The sequence below is a fragment of the Gorilla gorilla genome, chromosome 6 (genome assembly GCF_029281585.2).
Source record: "Gorilla gorilla gorilla isolate KB3781 chromosome 6, NHGRI_mGorGor1-v2.1_pri, whole genome shotgun sequence".
NCBI classification, from domain to species: domain Eukaryota; kingdom Metazoa; phylum Chordata; class Mammalia; order Primates; family Hominidae; genus Gorilla; species Gorilla gorilla.
This window is the reverse complement of record NC_073230.2, coordinates 111,398,430-111,415,487: the sequence shown is the minus strand read 5'-3', so window position 1 is coordinate 111,415,487 and position 17,058 is coordinate 111,398,430. Positions and strand designations below refer to the sequence as shown.

Below are 17,058 nucleotides of genomic sequence, written 5' to 3'. Positions count from 1 at the left end.
GGAATAGCATCGAATTTGTACACTGCTTTGGGCAGTATGGTCATTTTAATGATATTGATTCTTCCTATCCATGAGCATGTTTTTCCATTTCTTTGTAACTTCTGATTTCTTTGAGCAGTTTTATAATTCTCATTGTAGACATCTTTAACTTCCCCTCCCTGGTTAGCTGTATTCCTAGGTATTTTATTCTTTCTGTGGCAATTGTGAATGGGATTGCCTTTCTGATTTGGCTCTTGACTTTGCTCTTGTTGGTGTAAAGAAATGCTAGAGATTTCTGTACATTGATTTTGTATCCTGAAAGTTTGCTGAAGTTGTTTATCAGTTGAAGGAGCTTTTGAGCTGAGACTATGGGGTTTTCTACAGAATCATGCCATATGCAAACAGGGATAGCCTGACTTCCTCTCTTCCTATTTGGGATGCTCTCTTGTCTGATTGCTCTAGCTATGACTTCCAATACCATGTTGGATAGGAGTGGTGAGAGAGGACATCCTTGTCCTGTGCCAGTTTTCAAGGGAAATGCTACCAGCTTTTACCCATTCAGTATGATGTTGGCTATGGGTTTGTCATAGATGGCTATTATTTTGAGGTTGTCCTTCAATACCTAGTTTATTGAGAGTTTTTAACATGAAGGGGTAATGAGTTTTATCGAAAGCCTTTTTCTGCATCTATTGAGATAAACGTGGTTTTTGTCTTTAATTCTGTTTATGTGATGAATCACATTTATTGAATTGCATATGTTGAGCCAACCTTGCCTCCCAGGAATGAAACCTACTTGACTGTGGTAGATTAGCTTTTTGACATGTTATTGGATTTGGTTTCCATGTATTTTGATGATTTTTGCATCAGCATTCATCAAGGATATTGGCCTGAAGTATTCTTTTGTTCTTATGTCTCCGACAGGTTTTCAGTATCAGGATGATGCTGGCCTCATAGAATGAACTGGGGAAGAGTCCATCCTCCTCAATTTTTTCAAAGGGTTTCAGTAGGAATGGTACCAGCTTTTCTTTGTACATCTGGTAGAATTCAGTTGTGAATCCATCAGATCCTGAGCTTTTTTCGGTTGGTAGGTTATGTATTACTGATTCAATTTGGGAGCTTATTATTGGTCTGTTCAGGGAATCAATTTCTTCCTGGTTCAGCCTTGGGAGGCTGTATGTGTCCAGGAATTTATCTGTCTCTTCTAGGTTTTCTAGTTTGTGTACTTAGAGGTGTTCTTAGTAGTTTCTGATAATTATTTTTATTTCTGTGAGGTCAGTGGTAACATCCCATTTGTCATTTCTAATTGTGTTTATTTGGATCTTCTCTCTTGTCTTCTTAGTCGAGCATGGGTTCCTGGAGTTGTACATTTACTCACCACTTCCCTGGGTGGTGGAAGTTCCCCTGGCTCTGTGTCACTCCTAGGTGGGCTGTCATCCTGCCTTGCTTTTCGCCATTCTCCATGGGTCAAGTTGTTTCCTGGATTAGTCCCAGTGTGAACATCTGGATGATTCAGTTGAAGGTGCTGCATTTACTCGCCCCTTCCCTGTGAGAGTGGCATTTACGCTTCCCTGTGAGAGTGGCTCACATTAGCTGCTTCTAGTCAGCACTGGCTTTTTTTCTTTAATTTTAATTAATGTAAATTCAAATAGCCACATGTGGCTATTGGCTACCATATTGGACAATGCAGCTCTAGAGCAGTGGTTCTTAACCCTGACAGCACATTAAACTTACTTGGGATCACAGATGCCCAGGTTCCACATCAGAAGAATTAAGTCAGAATCTCTGGGGGGTGAGACTCAGGCATCTGTGTTTTTTAAAGCTCACTAAATGATTCTAACGTGAACCCAGATTGAGAACCACTTTTGAAATCAGCAGATTTGTATGTGAATCCTGCTTTTGGCTTACTAAGTCTATTGCCTCAGACGAGTTAATTAAATTATCTAAGCGTCAGTTTCCTCATCTGTAAATAAAGAAAATATAGAACTTATTTCATAGGGTTCTTGTGAGATAATTAAATAAGATACTGCGTATAAAGAGATTGTTATTGTTAGATTGTTAGTTGCAAAGAAGTTATATCTGGCTATAAAGGTTAGCTGGTGTTATTCCATAACAGTCTTGCTGCTATTTACAAGCTGGGGAAGCATGCTCTTAAGGGTGTATCCAAAGATGTTTAATGAAATTCATCAATGATGAAGATAATATCTCAACGTTGGCTAGCCTTGGGGAAACCATTTGGACAATGAAAACTACTGTGGACAAAGTTTTCCAAGGGAAATTATGTTATTGGAGCAATTATTAAAAGGCTCTATAAAGTGCTAAAACATAGGCCTAATCGGGAACTTGTGAAGAGCAACTCTTGCAGTTATATGAATAGGAAGGAGAATTTACACACTTCCCTACTCACTACCCTCCCAGTAGGTGGTGCACAAGAAAGAATTACAGCCACTGACTTAGAACACACAAGAGCACTACAGCTTCAGAGTTGACTATTAGGTAGGGAAATAGTAAGATATGCTTTCAATGCTTAGAAAGTCTGATTTATCCTTTTTATTAGAAAAAAATATATAAACTCATGTTAAATAATACACAAGCGGCCTGACAGCAGCAGTGGCAGCAGCACTTTTGCCCACCACCAATCTCATGAGCACGCCCATCACCTAGATTGTAACCTCTAGTTCCTTGGAAGACAGCCATCTTTATTTCTTAGTGCTGGGAAATTCAGGACAAATGTTTTCAAGAATATAAAAAGTAATGCTGAAAGGACAAAATAGCTTCTGATGACCAAAATGTGATAGCAAAATGTCAAATATTATTATATCATCATAATTAATGTAAATAGTTGAAATAAGTTTGTATAAGGGCCTAAGTCCATCAGCATTCCTTTCATGAACCACAGTTTCTGGCCTCCATGCCAGTGAAGAATTCAGCTTTCTACGATAGAGGGAGTCACATTTAGATTAGACTCTTTGCTTCCTTCTCCTATCCTATTTTGCTGGAATAGATTTTGTTTAACAACAAAGGTAAAAAAAACACTTTTGAAGAGTAATATAGGAAACACATGAACAATTTCTTAGTCAAAAAACAAAAGGTTGCTTTCTCTGGCTTGTTTCATCTTAAATCTGGAAGCATCTCATTTGAAACAGGTTTTTCTTTATTTTTTCAAAGCTGATTGTGAAGAGTGAAGCTTATTTTCTACCCTTCCACACACTGCCGAGAAGGGGAAAAACAGACTCTTCCACAATTTATGTCAGATAAACCTAACATTTTATTAAATATGTCACAACTAGCCCCATGTATAACTTACAGCTAGTAATGGTCACGAGAAATTCCTGTGGAAATAGAAAAAGGAATAAAAAGCTGCACTGGATTAAAGCCAAAATGATTGTTCATATCCAATAGATTTAAAGCAAAGTACCAGGGGCCAGGCGTGGTGGCTCACGCCTGTAATCCCAGCGCTTTGGGAAGCCAAGATGTGTGGATCATCTGAGGTCAGGAGTTCGAGACCAGCGTGGCCAACATAGCGAAACTCCGTCTCCACTAAAAATACAAAAAAAATTAGCCAGGCATGGTGATGTGTGCCTGTAATCCCAGCTACTCGGAAGGCTGAAGCAAGAGAATCTCTTGAACCCGGGAGGCGGAGGTTGCAGGGAGCTGAGATCGTTCCATTGCACTCCAGCCTAGGCAACAGAGCAGAGCAGGACTCCATCTCATTCAGAAATAAATAAATAAATAAATAAATAAATAAACAAATAAATAAATAAATAAAGCAAAGCACCAGGGAAGAACCCACCCTGCTCCCTCCATGTGAGCTCCGGATCCCATCCCACCTTCTAAGCAAATTCACTATACCAGTTATCCTCTCTGCTATGTACTGTCCTGTTTCCTCTCCACTCAATATATGCTGTGAGCATTCAAACATCCTAGAGTCTGTACTGTCTTAAAATATTCCCTAAATCCTATTTCCCTTTCCAGCTGCTGCCTCTGTCATGTCTACACATGCTGCTATGACTTTTTTCAATTCCCATATGCCACTTAACCCAGCATAGTCAAGATTTCACCTCAATTCCACAACACAAACAGCTCATAGCAATCTTCATGCTACTAGACACACTGGACTCCACCTCTCACTACCTATTCAGTCATTTCTTTGTGAAACTACCCTGTGCCTTCAGCTACTACAATACCATACTTGTTTTGGTTTTCCCTTTCTCTCTCTCCAGACATTCTTTTTTCCTTTTCGTTTGGATGTTCCACCTAACCTTTATATATTTATGTTCCCAGATCTTATTCTTAAGTGTCCTCCCTCCTGACCAAATACTCCCTCCTATGCCTTCAAATGCCAGCTATATTCTAAAAACTTCCACATTTATTCATTGCCAGTCTTGACCCCTCTTCTAAGCTCCAGATCTTTTAGTCAACACGTCTAAAACAAAACTCACAATCTTCCTAAGCTCCACCAAAACCCCTATAACCTCAGTAAACGACACTACTGTTCACTCATTTGCTGATGCCAGAAACCTGAGAACCATTCCTCTAATTTATAGCAAATTATCTTAATTTCATCTCCAAAATGCATCCCAAACCCATCTAGTTCCTTCCACCTGTACTGCCCATCCTAGTTCACCCTGATTTCAAACATAGGACTAGACTTAACTGCTCATCTTCCCACTTTTTCTCTTGCCTTCTCCAATCCATCCTCCATCTTTTTTCTTTTTTTTTTTCTTTTTTTTTTTTTTTTAAGACAGAGTCTTGCTCTGTTGCCCATGCTGGAGTGCAGTGGTGTGACCTCAGCTCACTGCAACCTCCGCCTCTTGGGTTCAAGCGATTCTCCTGCCTCAGCCTCCTGAGTAGCTGGGACTACAGGCATGTGCCACCACATCCAGCTAATTTTTTTTGTATTTTTACTAGAGACGGGGTTTCACCATGTTGGCCAGGCTGCTCTCAAACTCCTGACTTCAGGTGATCTGCCCGCCTCGGCCTCCCGAAGTTCTGGGATTACAGGCGTGAGCCACCGTACCCGGCCCAATCCATCCTCCATACAGCAGCCACAGTGATCTTTTGAAAATATGTATCTAATCATGTTACTGCCTGCACAGACGCTTCAGTGAAGGAGTATCAGTGAATCCTAAAACTGACAGGTGAAAAGCTGAGAATAGAATAGTCACGTGGTGACAAACTACCATCCTATAAATTACTAATTCAGAGGTTAAAATGTGCCCTCACAAGGGAGACATACAGTGGTTACCACTTAACCAAATGACCAGACTTAGCATCACTAACAGTAGGATATTCTGACATTATAGGCCTCCTGATCTGATACAAATGAGGTTCACATCACCTGTGAAGTACTCTCACTAAAAATGCTTAACTTATGTCTAACTGTGCCTTTACTCAGTTGTGCGTAGCTTCCAATTTACAAATAATGTATAGAGGAAAAAGTTAAATGCCTATGTAAGTAAACAATTGGATAAATCCAGAATGTGGATCATTCTACAAGACAAATGGCCTGGACTTTTCAATATGTCAATGAAAAGAAAAGAAAGGCAGGGAGTAGGACATGAGAATTGTTGCACATGTTAATGCAAGACTATGAAGATTTAAACGGCCAAATGTAATGCATGAATCTTGATGGAATCCTGACTTTAAAAGTTATATACATACATATTTATTTATATATACACACACATGACATTTTTCAAGAAATTATGAAAATTTGAATAGAAAATAAAGTTTATTGATTAATGTGATTAATTTATTTCAGTAATAAGGGAACAGATTATGTAGAAGAGTGTCCTTAATCAAAGGAGGTGTGTACTGAATTATCCACTGGTTAGGTGTTATGATGTCTGCAACCTATTTTTGAATGGACTTGGTCAAAAAATAAAATGATACATATATATATAGTGAGAATGATAAAGCAAATACTGTAAATGATATGATTGTATAAGTAAAAGGTAAATGGATGTTCATTATATTTTTGAACTTTACAGCAAGCTTGCGCATTCTCAAAATAAATTGTATAGTAACAAAAAATACCCTTCAATGACTTCTCACCACTCTTAGGATAAAGTCTAAAATCCTCCCATGATCCACAAGGTCCCACATAGCCTGGCCCCTGCCTACCTCTCCAGCTTTCTCTCTCTCACTCGCTCTACTTCAGTGACATGGTCTTAGTTCATACATATCCTTCAAGTCTCTACTGAAATACCACCTCCTTGAGCTCCCTAGGACTGGTGTATGAAGGGATGAGTACAGCTGAGGGATACCTGGGATGGACAGGAAAAAGGGGAATGGATCATGCAGGAGTGAAGTGGGAAAGGGGGCCATTTTCAGGACTAAGAATGGAATGGGATGGGATATCTTGGAGGGAGGCAGAAATGAGGATGGACTGGCTGAACTAGAACATGGTTGAAGATACTAATATCTTCTATTAAACCTCCATAAGTTTTCATGAATTCCTATAATGCTCATTCATAATATGATTCTATTTAAATACTAAGTGTGCACTTATGTAATGTCTAAAATCTGTGCCAAATAGTAACCTTTACGCTAATAAAGATTAGGGCAGTTTTACTTATCATATCCCCAACACCTAGCAAACAGTAAGTCCTCAATAAATGTTGGCCTAATGGGTGAATATCCCACAATAATTTGGCTTTAAAGGAATACAATTTTAGTCCAAATGCTACTTAACTCAAGTAGTAAATGTCCATTAAAGTTGGGATATTAAAAATGGCTATTACATGTAGTTATCAGAGCTGATTATTTAGATGATTATTAAGGTTAATGAGCAGTTTTTCACCAGATTTATTGAATGTAATCATATTCAGCTTCTCTCATCTTTAGGTATTTTTCTTTACCCTCTCCATTTTTTCTATCTATAAAAACTGGTATTAAGGAACAAAATATTTCACATTAATAACTTTATGTCAAGCTCTGATTGTTACATTGGTAGGCTGCAGCATGGCTCTCAAAGCCAGGTACGTAAGTTTAGAACCAAACACATCAGTAAGCCTGACACAGAAAGCATAGCCATCGCTGTTTGTCATTTTTTAAAAGATGAAGCAGGTGAGAAAATGTAGATTGGTTAAATACAATCCATTTTCTCTGTTGGAACCATACAAATAATAACTACTAGAAGAATAACTCTGTTGTTAAGAATAACTGTGGCTTCCTCAATACAGACAGTGTATATTTAAAATTAATGAAGATTTGATATATGACAATCCATATGATCACCAACATAAAAATGTAGCTCTGTTCTATTTTCAGACTCCATATAGCTAAACAATGAGTAAATTTTGTCTAGAACTCAAATACGGTTGAATAAATTGATAAATACAACCCTAGTTTACCTGTATGGTTGGTAAAAACACACAGAGTCAGGTGTTTGGAAAATTTATCTCGGTCTTGATAATCACATCCAAAGTTGACAAGTCTAAGAACATAAAGAATGAGAAATTATTGAATGCATTTAAAAATACACCCCTTCATAAAGGATGTGAGTAACCACTAAATAATATACCCACAGAAGTAGAAACACATTCCTGAGAAATGTAAGTAGATAACTTTTTTTTGGTTAATAAATTCTGTAGTTTTTTCAAAATACATGGTATATAAATGGCATCAGCCTGATAACAAGGAAAAAATATTACTTTCATCTTACATTTTTATAACTTTTCTGATATAGAGTAATGCACACACTAGTTTCAAAGTAAGCACAGCTAAATGTTCATATATGATGAAATAAAGCTAGTGAAATACTTAACAGTTCAGGATTATCATTACTCTAATTTAGGAAAATTTTCATGTCTTCTACATATTGATGGAGTTATGCTTATTTTTTCAGAAGCATCTCATGTTCCCGCTACATGTAAAATAGAGTGGGAAAAGGAAAAAAACCTTGTCTTTTGTGTAAAAAGGAAAACAGAAAAAAAAAAACAATTAATTCAGCTGAGCTACAAGTGGATTTACCTGTGACATCCTCTTTGATGGCAACAAAAAGGGTTTTGATGTTTGATTCTCAGTGTAGCTCTCTGACCCATCGAATCCCTCTATTTAATCACAGGGAGAAGGGTATATCCTTATACCAAAATAAATGGAGATGCACTACAGAAATAAATGGCTAAGAAAATCAATACAATTGACCTTATATGTAAAATCCTGGGTTCATGTTTGATAAAGTTGTTTATATTTGCTATGGAGAATGGGAATACAAAAAAAAGATGCACACAGAATATCAAACTCTCTTTTTATCTGCACAATATAATGTAGGAATAAATATAATCATTTTGCCCACAACTATCTATAAAAATTAGTAACAACCTATGAATAACTTACTTAAATCCTGAGTTGCTTAATGATATGTCCAAGGGTACTTCAAACTGTCAAAAAAAAAAATCAAAGAAAATGAACCCAAAATGAGAGAAAGTGATGACAGTTCTGAAAACCAGAGCAAGCCCAAGTAAACCAGAAAAATATTATGCTTGCCTAATAATGATATTTAACCATCATTGTCTTCAGAGGTTATTATACTCCAAATCCTTTGCATAGAAAGTCCATTGAAAATACTCTGGAATTTACATATAATCATGAGCTTGATGTTTATTTATTTCTTAAAGGGCTAATGCTTGACAAACTTTGTCTTAGATTTGAATATCAAAAACAGGTTGTACAATAGGCCAATTGGAAGCAACCATCTTTTACAAGGCATAGATGACTGAGTAAGGAAGGAAGGACTGGGTGTCTTTAGAAGGAGAGCAGAGGGCAGGAGGGGTAAGTGCAATTCTTGCAATGGCCTAACAATCTGTATTAGATAGCAACATTAGTACTACTCAAGAAGAATAGGCCGGCATGGTGGCTCACGCCTGTAATTCCAGAACTTTGGGAGGCCAAGGCAGGTGGATTGCTTGAGGTCAGAAGTTCAAGAACAGCCTGGCCAACATGGTGAAATCCCATCTCTACTAAAATATAAAAATTAGCTGGTCATGATGACAGGTGCCTGTAATCCCAGCTACTAGGGAGTCTGAGGCAGGAGAATTGCTTGAATCCAGGAGGCAGAGGTTGCAGTGAAGAGAGATCATGCCACTGCACTCCAGCCAGGGCAACAGAGTGAGACTCCATCTTAAAAAAAAAAAAAAACAAAAAAAAACAAAAAAAAAAACAAAAAAAAACCCCACCATATTGTTCATCACAAAGATATTAAGAACCCTTCACCACAATTCTAATTTTTTTAAATCTTTTTTTAAAAAATTCAAGTTCTTAAATTGAAATTTTCCTATTTTTAGAAGTTTTTTTCCACTGATAGAACACAATGCTAACATTCCAAATAGCTTTTTCGGGGGTAACGCTAGATTTCAGTTAAACTATACCCTCTCATTGACTTGTCTCTTTATTCTCAAATCCACCATCCTCACAAGTCCTTTTGGGTCAAGTAACTTATAACCCCTTAAAGCTATCTCTTACAGACCCCATCAATTATTAGGTTGGTGCAAAAGTAACTGCAGTTCTTGCCATTACTTTTAAATGATTAGAAACGCAATTACTTTTGCGCCAACCTGACACCGTCTACTAATCCCCACTTACACATTTTTCTTTGATGTGAAGCATTCAGTTACTGGACATTTCTGGTGTGTGTTCTTCTAATGACCTACATTAACTGGATTTGTTATAGAGTGGAAGCCTGGAGGTGGCAAGAACTAATTTTACTTGCTCATACGAGTAACTAACACAACCATCAGGAATGCTAAAGCGCTGCTTATGATAACAATTCTCTTAAAACAGAGTAATCTATAGGCTGGACGCAGTGGCTCATGCCTGTAATCCCAGCACTTTGGGAGGCCGAGGCAGGTGGATCACGAGGTAAGGAGATCAAGACCATCCTGGCTAATACAGTGAAGCCCTGTCTCTACAAAAAATACAAAAAAAATTAGCTGGTCTTGGTGGCGGGTGCCTGTAGTCCTAGCTACTCAGGAGGCTGAGGCAGGAGAATGGCGTGAACCCAGGAGGCAGAGCTTGCAGTGAGCCGAGATCGCGCCACTGCACACCAGCGTGTGCGTCAGAGTGAGACTTCATCTCAAAAAAAAAAAAAAAAAAGAGAGTAATGTATCATAAACTTTCCTGTAGTGTGATCATTTTCTGGACTTACCATTAAGTTATAGCTCTCGTGAGCATAAAACTGGATACATTTTAAGATACTCCTTGATTTCTAAAAGAGAAAACAGAATGGCATATTAAAAAACCAGGAAAAAAAGAAAAGGAAGCAGTCAAGAAGCAAACAATAATGAAAATCTTTTCATTATGTTTAATAAAACTTCACTATTTCCATCAATGAAAATGTAATGATTAGTGAACTGCAGTAATAATAATGTCAAAATCAAATTTTTCTTATAAAAAAGAGTGCTGGGGCCAAGCACTATGGCTCATGCCTGTAATCCATGTTTTAGGAGCCTGAGGCAGGTGCATCACTTGAGCCCAGGAGTTCAAGGCTGCAGTGAGCTATGATCACACCACTGCACTCCAGCCTCAGCAAGAGAGCAAGACCCTGTCTCTAAAAAAATTAATATTTTTGTTAAAAAAAAAAAAAAAAGGAGTGCCCATGAACTAGTTTTTTACCTTCAGGTCAATGTAATATAATCTCTGTTCTGACATATCCCACTGAGCCCAAACGAAATCCTCAGCTATTCTGTCTCTTGGGAGATGGCCAGAATTTTTAATCACCTAAAAATGCAGAAAAAAAAAGTATGAATAACTTTTAAAGGAAAACATATCTGGAATTCATAATTATTTTCCATGTCTATCTTTATGATACATGTAAATATTTCCACAGTTCACTGTTAGAAGCTCCCCACCCCTAGTATACACAGTCTTTCCATAAATGTTTTAAGACATCATTTCATTGCCTCCTCTTCTTCCCACATATAATATATGATTTTATTCTTGTTTAGTTTAGCAGACAGGCTGAGGCTGTTGAAGACAACACCACACCTCCCACAAATCAATAGCTGCATTAATAGAAGATTCGGAACTTACTGTTCTGTACCTAACTCTCTTAAGTCAAGCCTCTGCAGACAAGAGCCCTCCACTACCAAAGACAGAGGCTGTGATGCCAAGGAAAAACTCAGGCCTGACAGTGGAAAGTAGTAGGCAATGACCCCAATTTGGCCATAAACCAACCATGCAGCTTTGGGCATGCCTCTCACCTTTATGTCTTCCATGATGAGTATGATGATATTGCCCATCTCTCAGCAATACTTAACTACTCATTCTTCAAGACCTGACTTACACATTGTGTTCTAAACAAAGCCTTCCCTCACATCCCCAAGATGTAGTATAATCCTCACCTGTTTTCCTACAGTGCATTGGCATGCTGCTTTGACAATTACATTTTAATTAATGCTATAAGCCTCCCCCAGTGAGTACGCACTCTCCTACAACACGTTTCTATTACCAATGCATTGACTGTTTCTAGCATGTAACAGTGCTCAAGGAATGTTTGTTTGGAAGGCAGAAAATGGGCCGGGCACGGTGGCTCATGCCTGTAATCCCAGCACTTTGGGAGGCCGAGGTAGGTGGATCACCTGAGGTCAGCAGTTCAAGACCAGCCTGGCTAACATGGTGAAACCCCATCTCTACTAAAAAAATACAAAAATTAGCCAGGCATGGTGGTGCATGCCTGTAATCCCAGCTAATCGGGAGGCTGAGGCAGGAGAATCGTTTGAATCCAAGAGGCGGAGGTTACAGTGAGCCGAGATCCCACCACTGCACTCCAGCCTGGGCGACAGAGCAAGAGTCCATCTCAAAAAAAAATAAAAAACAAAACAAAACAAAACAAAAAACAACAAAAAAAAACAAAGGTAGAAAATGAAATAAGGTGTGCAAGAGTAAATTTGAAATATTTGTTTACTAAGTAACAAAGTCAGAACTATGGAACATTAAAATCAGGAGATTCTAGAAACCATCCAATTCAACCCCTTAACAGGTAAGAAAACTGAGGTCCTGAGCAGTTAGGTTAGGCTGCATAGTTAGTTCTGCAAGGTCTGGAATCCACGTCCTGGAATCCTCCCAGTGCCCTTTCAGTGCATCAGCTGACCTCGAAATAATTTAACAGAAGCAGTTAAGAATTAACTTTACTCAAAATGCTTATTAAGCCAAAGTAATCTACATTGAGATAGATGAGTAAAGAATAAAGACAGGTTGGGGTAGAAGAAATGAGGAAAAAAGGAAACACCAGAATGGTCCATATTCATGCCTAAACCCTCCCTAATCCTAATAGGGATTTCTCCACCGAAGGTAACTTGCAACTTGAGGGGGGCCATGTGGCATAAAGAGTTGTAAACCACTATTTCCGCTTACCCTGTCCATTATATTTAGACAAGAGGAAAGTGATGCCAGAGAAAAGATCCAAGAGGACCTGTCTGTCTCTAAACCTTGGACAATCATTTTTCTGAAATTTGTTGAGTTGGAGTAGAACTGAGAACCGTTCCAGGTAAAGGTATGTACTAACAAGAAAATGAATGTCAGATTGTGGCATACCCAGGTTCAAATCTCAGTTTTGTTCCTCTCTAGAGTCACCTCACCTCTGTGAGTCTTGGTTGCTGTCTTCTCTGTAAAAATATGGATAAACCTAATACCATCTCTATCATGCAGGGATGTTGCAAAGAATATGTGGAATTGCATATTCTTTGCAACATCCCTGCATGATAGAGATGGTATTATACTTATGCTGTGTGAAGCTGTCATCTAAGCCTTTAAGAATGAAGGCAGAAGTACTTCTTGGAAGAACACATGTGAATTAAGGAATGCTGAAGCTGCACCATCCTGAATTGCAGAATCTTTTCTGGGCTGCTGACAGGTGTCCCCTCCATCACTCTTCCCAGTGTGTGTCTGTCTGCCTCTCTCTCTCTTTTTGCTCTCAAGCCCTCTTCTAACCAGCCAGTCCCCTGTCTATGCTCACTCCCAGTTCCTGACCCCAACTTGCTTATTTATTTCTCTCCTAAATTCTCATCACTGGATTTGGGATTCAGCCTTGATCTTTCCTCTTGGGCTTGACCCTCTTCTGACTCCTGGCCCTCTCTGTCCTTGTGCTCCCATCTGTCTGTCCTTGTGCTCCCATCCACTTAGCCCCTGCGGGACAATGGTAGCCCAGAGCTCCAGTGACATACTTTCTCCTGGCAATTTTCCAGCCAGGCTTCTTGATTTGAGGCTTTCAATAGCTGATACACAATTGATAAATTCCATTTTCTGTTTCAATTTGTTCATTTAACTTTAAAATCTTCAGAGAAATGTTAAAATCTTCAGAGACAATTTTGATGCAGACTAAATATTGAAGAAAATCATTTTTAATATCAATAACATATTAAGATCCTATACAAATTATCAAGAAAAAGACAAGCCAGTAGAAAAACAGATAAGGATGCAACTAAACAATTTTCAAAAAAGCAAATCAAATAGCCAGTAAGCTTAGGAGAAGATGCTGAAATGCATTAATATTAAGGGAGACACAAACTAAGATAATATGCTATCAACTTAGACTCATCCAATTGGAAATTTTTTAAAAGGTAAACATACCTTTTCGTGGTATGAATTGAGGGAACATGTACTCTTACATTTTGCTTCTAAAACTGTCAATTGTTAGAAGTTTTTTTGGAAAGCAATCTGGAAAAATCTGTTGGAATTTATTAAATGCATGTACCCATCAAACAATCCATCCCTGAGGATTTAGCTCAAAGAAATATATGTACCAATACATAAGGCTATAGGAAAAAAAGGTTTAAGATGATTTATAATTCAAAAGCAAAAACAAAAAACTGGCAATTTAGTGAATGTCTATCCACACCAGGGACTATTATCTACTTCTAAAGAGACTGAATTGGAGCTATTCCAGTTTACTTGCAGGTAATTCCACAAAGCTGAATGAGTAAAAAATGAATAATAAACCCCTGGGTGGGTAAGAGGTGGGGGTAGGAGATTAGTATTAGTGTGGAAAAAAGTATGATACATACCAGGTTGTGAACAAAAGAGATTTTAAAAAAAAGGTACATATGGAAAACAAGCAAAAAAAATTATACTCTATGAAACCCATATATGGCATGATACATAGTATGATTGTATATATGGTATAAATATATGGTATGATCCCATGATATGCATATACGTACATATAAAAATTAGAGTAAATAACCAATTAGTTATATCTCTATTTTAGTAACCCATAGGGATACTCCTGATCTTTTTACCTGCTAAGCAAAAAGTAAACACAAAAGCAGCAGGTAAATATATGTATTATGATTCTACTTTGGTAAAAACAATTGAATCCCCACATATGTGCATCTAACTTTGCATAGGTTTGCACGAGCAAGGTAAAAGCTGTGGAAAGACACACAGGCTGTTATTAGCTACCTCAGGATACTCAGATTGAGGGTTGAGGTAGAGAAAAAGGGGGTAATCAACTTCATACATATTTGTATCATTTCACACATTAAAACAGCAAGTCTATACTTCAAAAGTCATCAAATAAAGAAAACATTACATATCAATAACATTAATTTATCTTTAGCAGTCTAGTAATGTACTTCTTTGTGGGAAAAAAAAAAACTATGAAGCGAAAAGAATTTCAAATCTTTACCACTCTATTTCCATCTTCTTGGGCGACATGGATACGAAATTGTTCAATATCTTTAAAAGAAAAACAAAGAAAGATAATTTAACCTTAAGGAAATATATGAGTACTATTTTTGCCTAACTCTTGTAAAAACATTGTTATAAAAGCAATGCAGATTGAACAACTGGCCAGAAAAACAACACTATCACAAACTGTAATCTCACAACAGAGGTTCAAAAACTTTTTAAAACCCATTTTTCTCCATCCTCCCTTTACAGTTAATTTCAAGTCCTGCATTTATTCTGCTCCTCAATATGAACAATACATGAAGTATTTAGTCCTCCTGCTTTCCTGGGTTCCCTCAGCAAGTACTTGACTCCCCTATACCATCAGTGTTATATAGAGCTAACAAGGGCTTACTTAGCAGAGTTTATTCTTCAGTTCCCAAATACCAAACACTTGTTTGTATGAACATACCAGATAAAAAACTCATTATACAAGACATTTTGGGGAAGCATTTTAATAGAGGTCAATTTCACATGAACAAAACCCTGAACACTAAAGACAATCTGTGTAGATGGTCTCTTTCTATCAGTAACAATTTGAATTCAGCCATATTTCCCTTCTGCTGGTCCTAGTTACAAAACTGAGCAAGAGCTGAGAGACTGAACAAAGCCTTACCCCTCAAGCCTGTCCTTCCAACTATAAACTAGCAGTTTCATCTTGTAATGCAAAAGACAGCTTACTAGATAAGCTCCACCAGTAAATTCTGTCCTTCCTCTCCCTCTCTAACTTGAAATCATCATGGAAGGACATATCCTTTTATGTCCTAAACTTATTTGCCTCTATCTGAACTTGTCTAAGTTAGTAGGTCTTCTCAAATTCTGCCATGGGATTCTTCTAGCTACTAAAATCTTCCCCTCTCTCCATCCAAGCATCTCCATATTACAGTTATCCACTATGACAGACATCCAAAAGACACATGAACTAAAAATGACAAAAATGACCTATGCAACTTTCTACAAACATTCTACCACGGGACAAAATTGCAGATCCATGTATGCAAGAGCCCATTATTCCCAGGATGAGAAAGCTGAACAGAGCCAAAGGGAACAACACTTGGGGGCCAAAGGAAAAGCCCTTCCCAAGGAATTCCAGGTTTCATATGGACATCAAAGCTTAGCAGACCCTTGGCAATGGCAGGTGGATATCTAGAAGATTCAATCATGTACCATACTAGGAGACAATATGCCATTCATGAAATTCCCATATTCCACCTGAAGATACACTTACATTTCTCTTCTGAAATCAGTAACAGATGGTTCTCTGGAAGAGGATGACTTTCAATATGTGGGTAGAGAAACTGTAAAAAAGAAATTAATCATAATTGTAAGCAACTATCTTGCTTGAACAAATATTTCCAAAGTTGTGTTTGATGACTGTACTATTACATACCATTGAAGAAACTGGGAATCACAGAAGAGTTTAGGGGAATCACCTGCACACACACATTGCAGGTCAAAGCAAGCAAGAAAACACAACACTTTCAGAACCTCAGTTTTCCAGAGTGGAATTGATCTCAAATACAACACTATCTTCACTTATTTAAACAGTAAGGCTTCTGGCTGGGCACAGTGGCTCACACCTGTATCCCCAGCACTTTGGGAAGCCAAGACAGGCAGATCACTTGACCTCAAGAGTTCAAGACTAGCCTGGGCAACATGGCAAGACCGCATCTCTACAAAAAATACAAAAGATTAGCCAAGTGTGATGGCACGTGCCTGTAGTCCCAGCTACTCAGGAGGTTGAGGTGGGAGGATCACTTGAACCCAGGAGGTTGAAGTTGGAGTGAGCCAAGATCATGCCACTATACTCTAGCCTAGGTGATAGAGCAAGACTCTGTCTAAAAATAAAGTAAAATAAACAGTAAATGTTAAGGTTGAAGCTAATTCTAGGGATGGTACTTCCTGTTTGGAATATTTGATTCTGAAACCAATCAGAAACAATGCAAACAACATTTATACAAAATGTTCTATTTCACACACACACACACACACACACACAGTGGTCGATATAGTCGTTGTGCAACTAAACCTAGTATATAATTTGAGAGCCAAGTAAATATATTCCCCACGACAACTTCCAAAGTCCCACATCCAAGAGACAAAGCACAACATAACCAGAACTTGTCAAGAAAGAACAGTGAGTCATGGTGTCACGAGTTGAGGATTTACAAGCCTGAAAGCATAGAACGACTGTCACCAGGAAGAAAAGGCTTAAATCCACCCCATTCCTCCTTCTCTGTGCTCTCCCATATAAGCCCACCACTATGTGTCTGTTTGCAGGACAAAGTAGGCTGCCAGCAACACAAGTCCTGACCCCATCAGCTGTGATAATGAGGAAAAATTGGTCACAGGATGACTCAAAAGGGCAATTGTAAACCAGCCATTTCATTTTGCAGCATGAAAGACCCGTGA

At 38.1% G+C, this 17,058-nt stretch overlaps 1 protein-coding gene across 10 annotated transcripts in view; it reads right to left on the bottom strand.

Annotated features, from left to right (window-relative positions):
• Positions 1-17,058, bottom strand: part of GSAP (gamma-secretase activating protein) — a 146,754-nt gene that overhangs the window by 96,410 nt on the left and 33,286 nt on the right. For all 10 annotated transcript variants that reach the window (XM_055392527.2, XM_055392528.2, XM_031012924.3 and 7 more), the window contains 6 exons: positions 15,875-15,944; positions 14,606-14,655; positions 10,594-10,698; positions 10,127-10,186; positions 8,320-8,363; positions 7,335-7,417 (listed from right to left, as the gene is read on the bottom strand). In XM_055392527.2, the coding sequence (XP_055248502.1) occupies positions 7,335-7,417; positions 8,320-8,363; positions 10,127-10,186; positions 10,594-10,629 (223 nt within the window). In that variant the 5' untranslated portion in view covers positions 10,630-10,698; positions 14,606-14,655; positions 15,875-15,944. The remainder of the gene's footprint in view (positions 1-7,334; positions 7,418-8,319; positions 8,364-10,126; positions 10,187-10,593; positions 10,699-14,605; positions 14,656-15,874; positions 15,945-17,058) is intronic.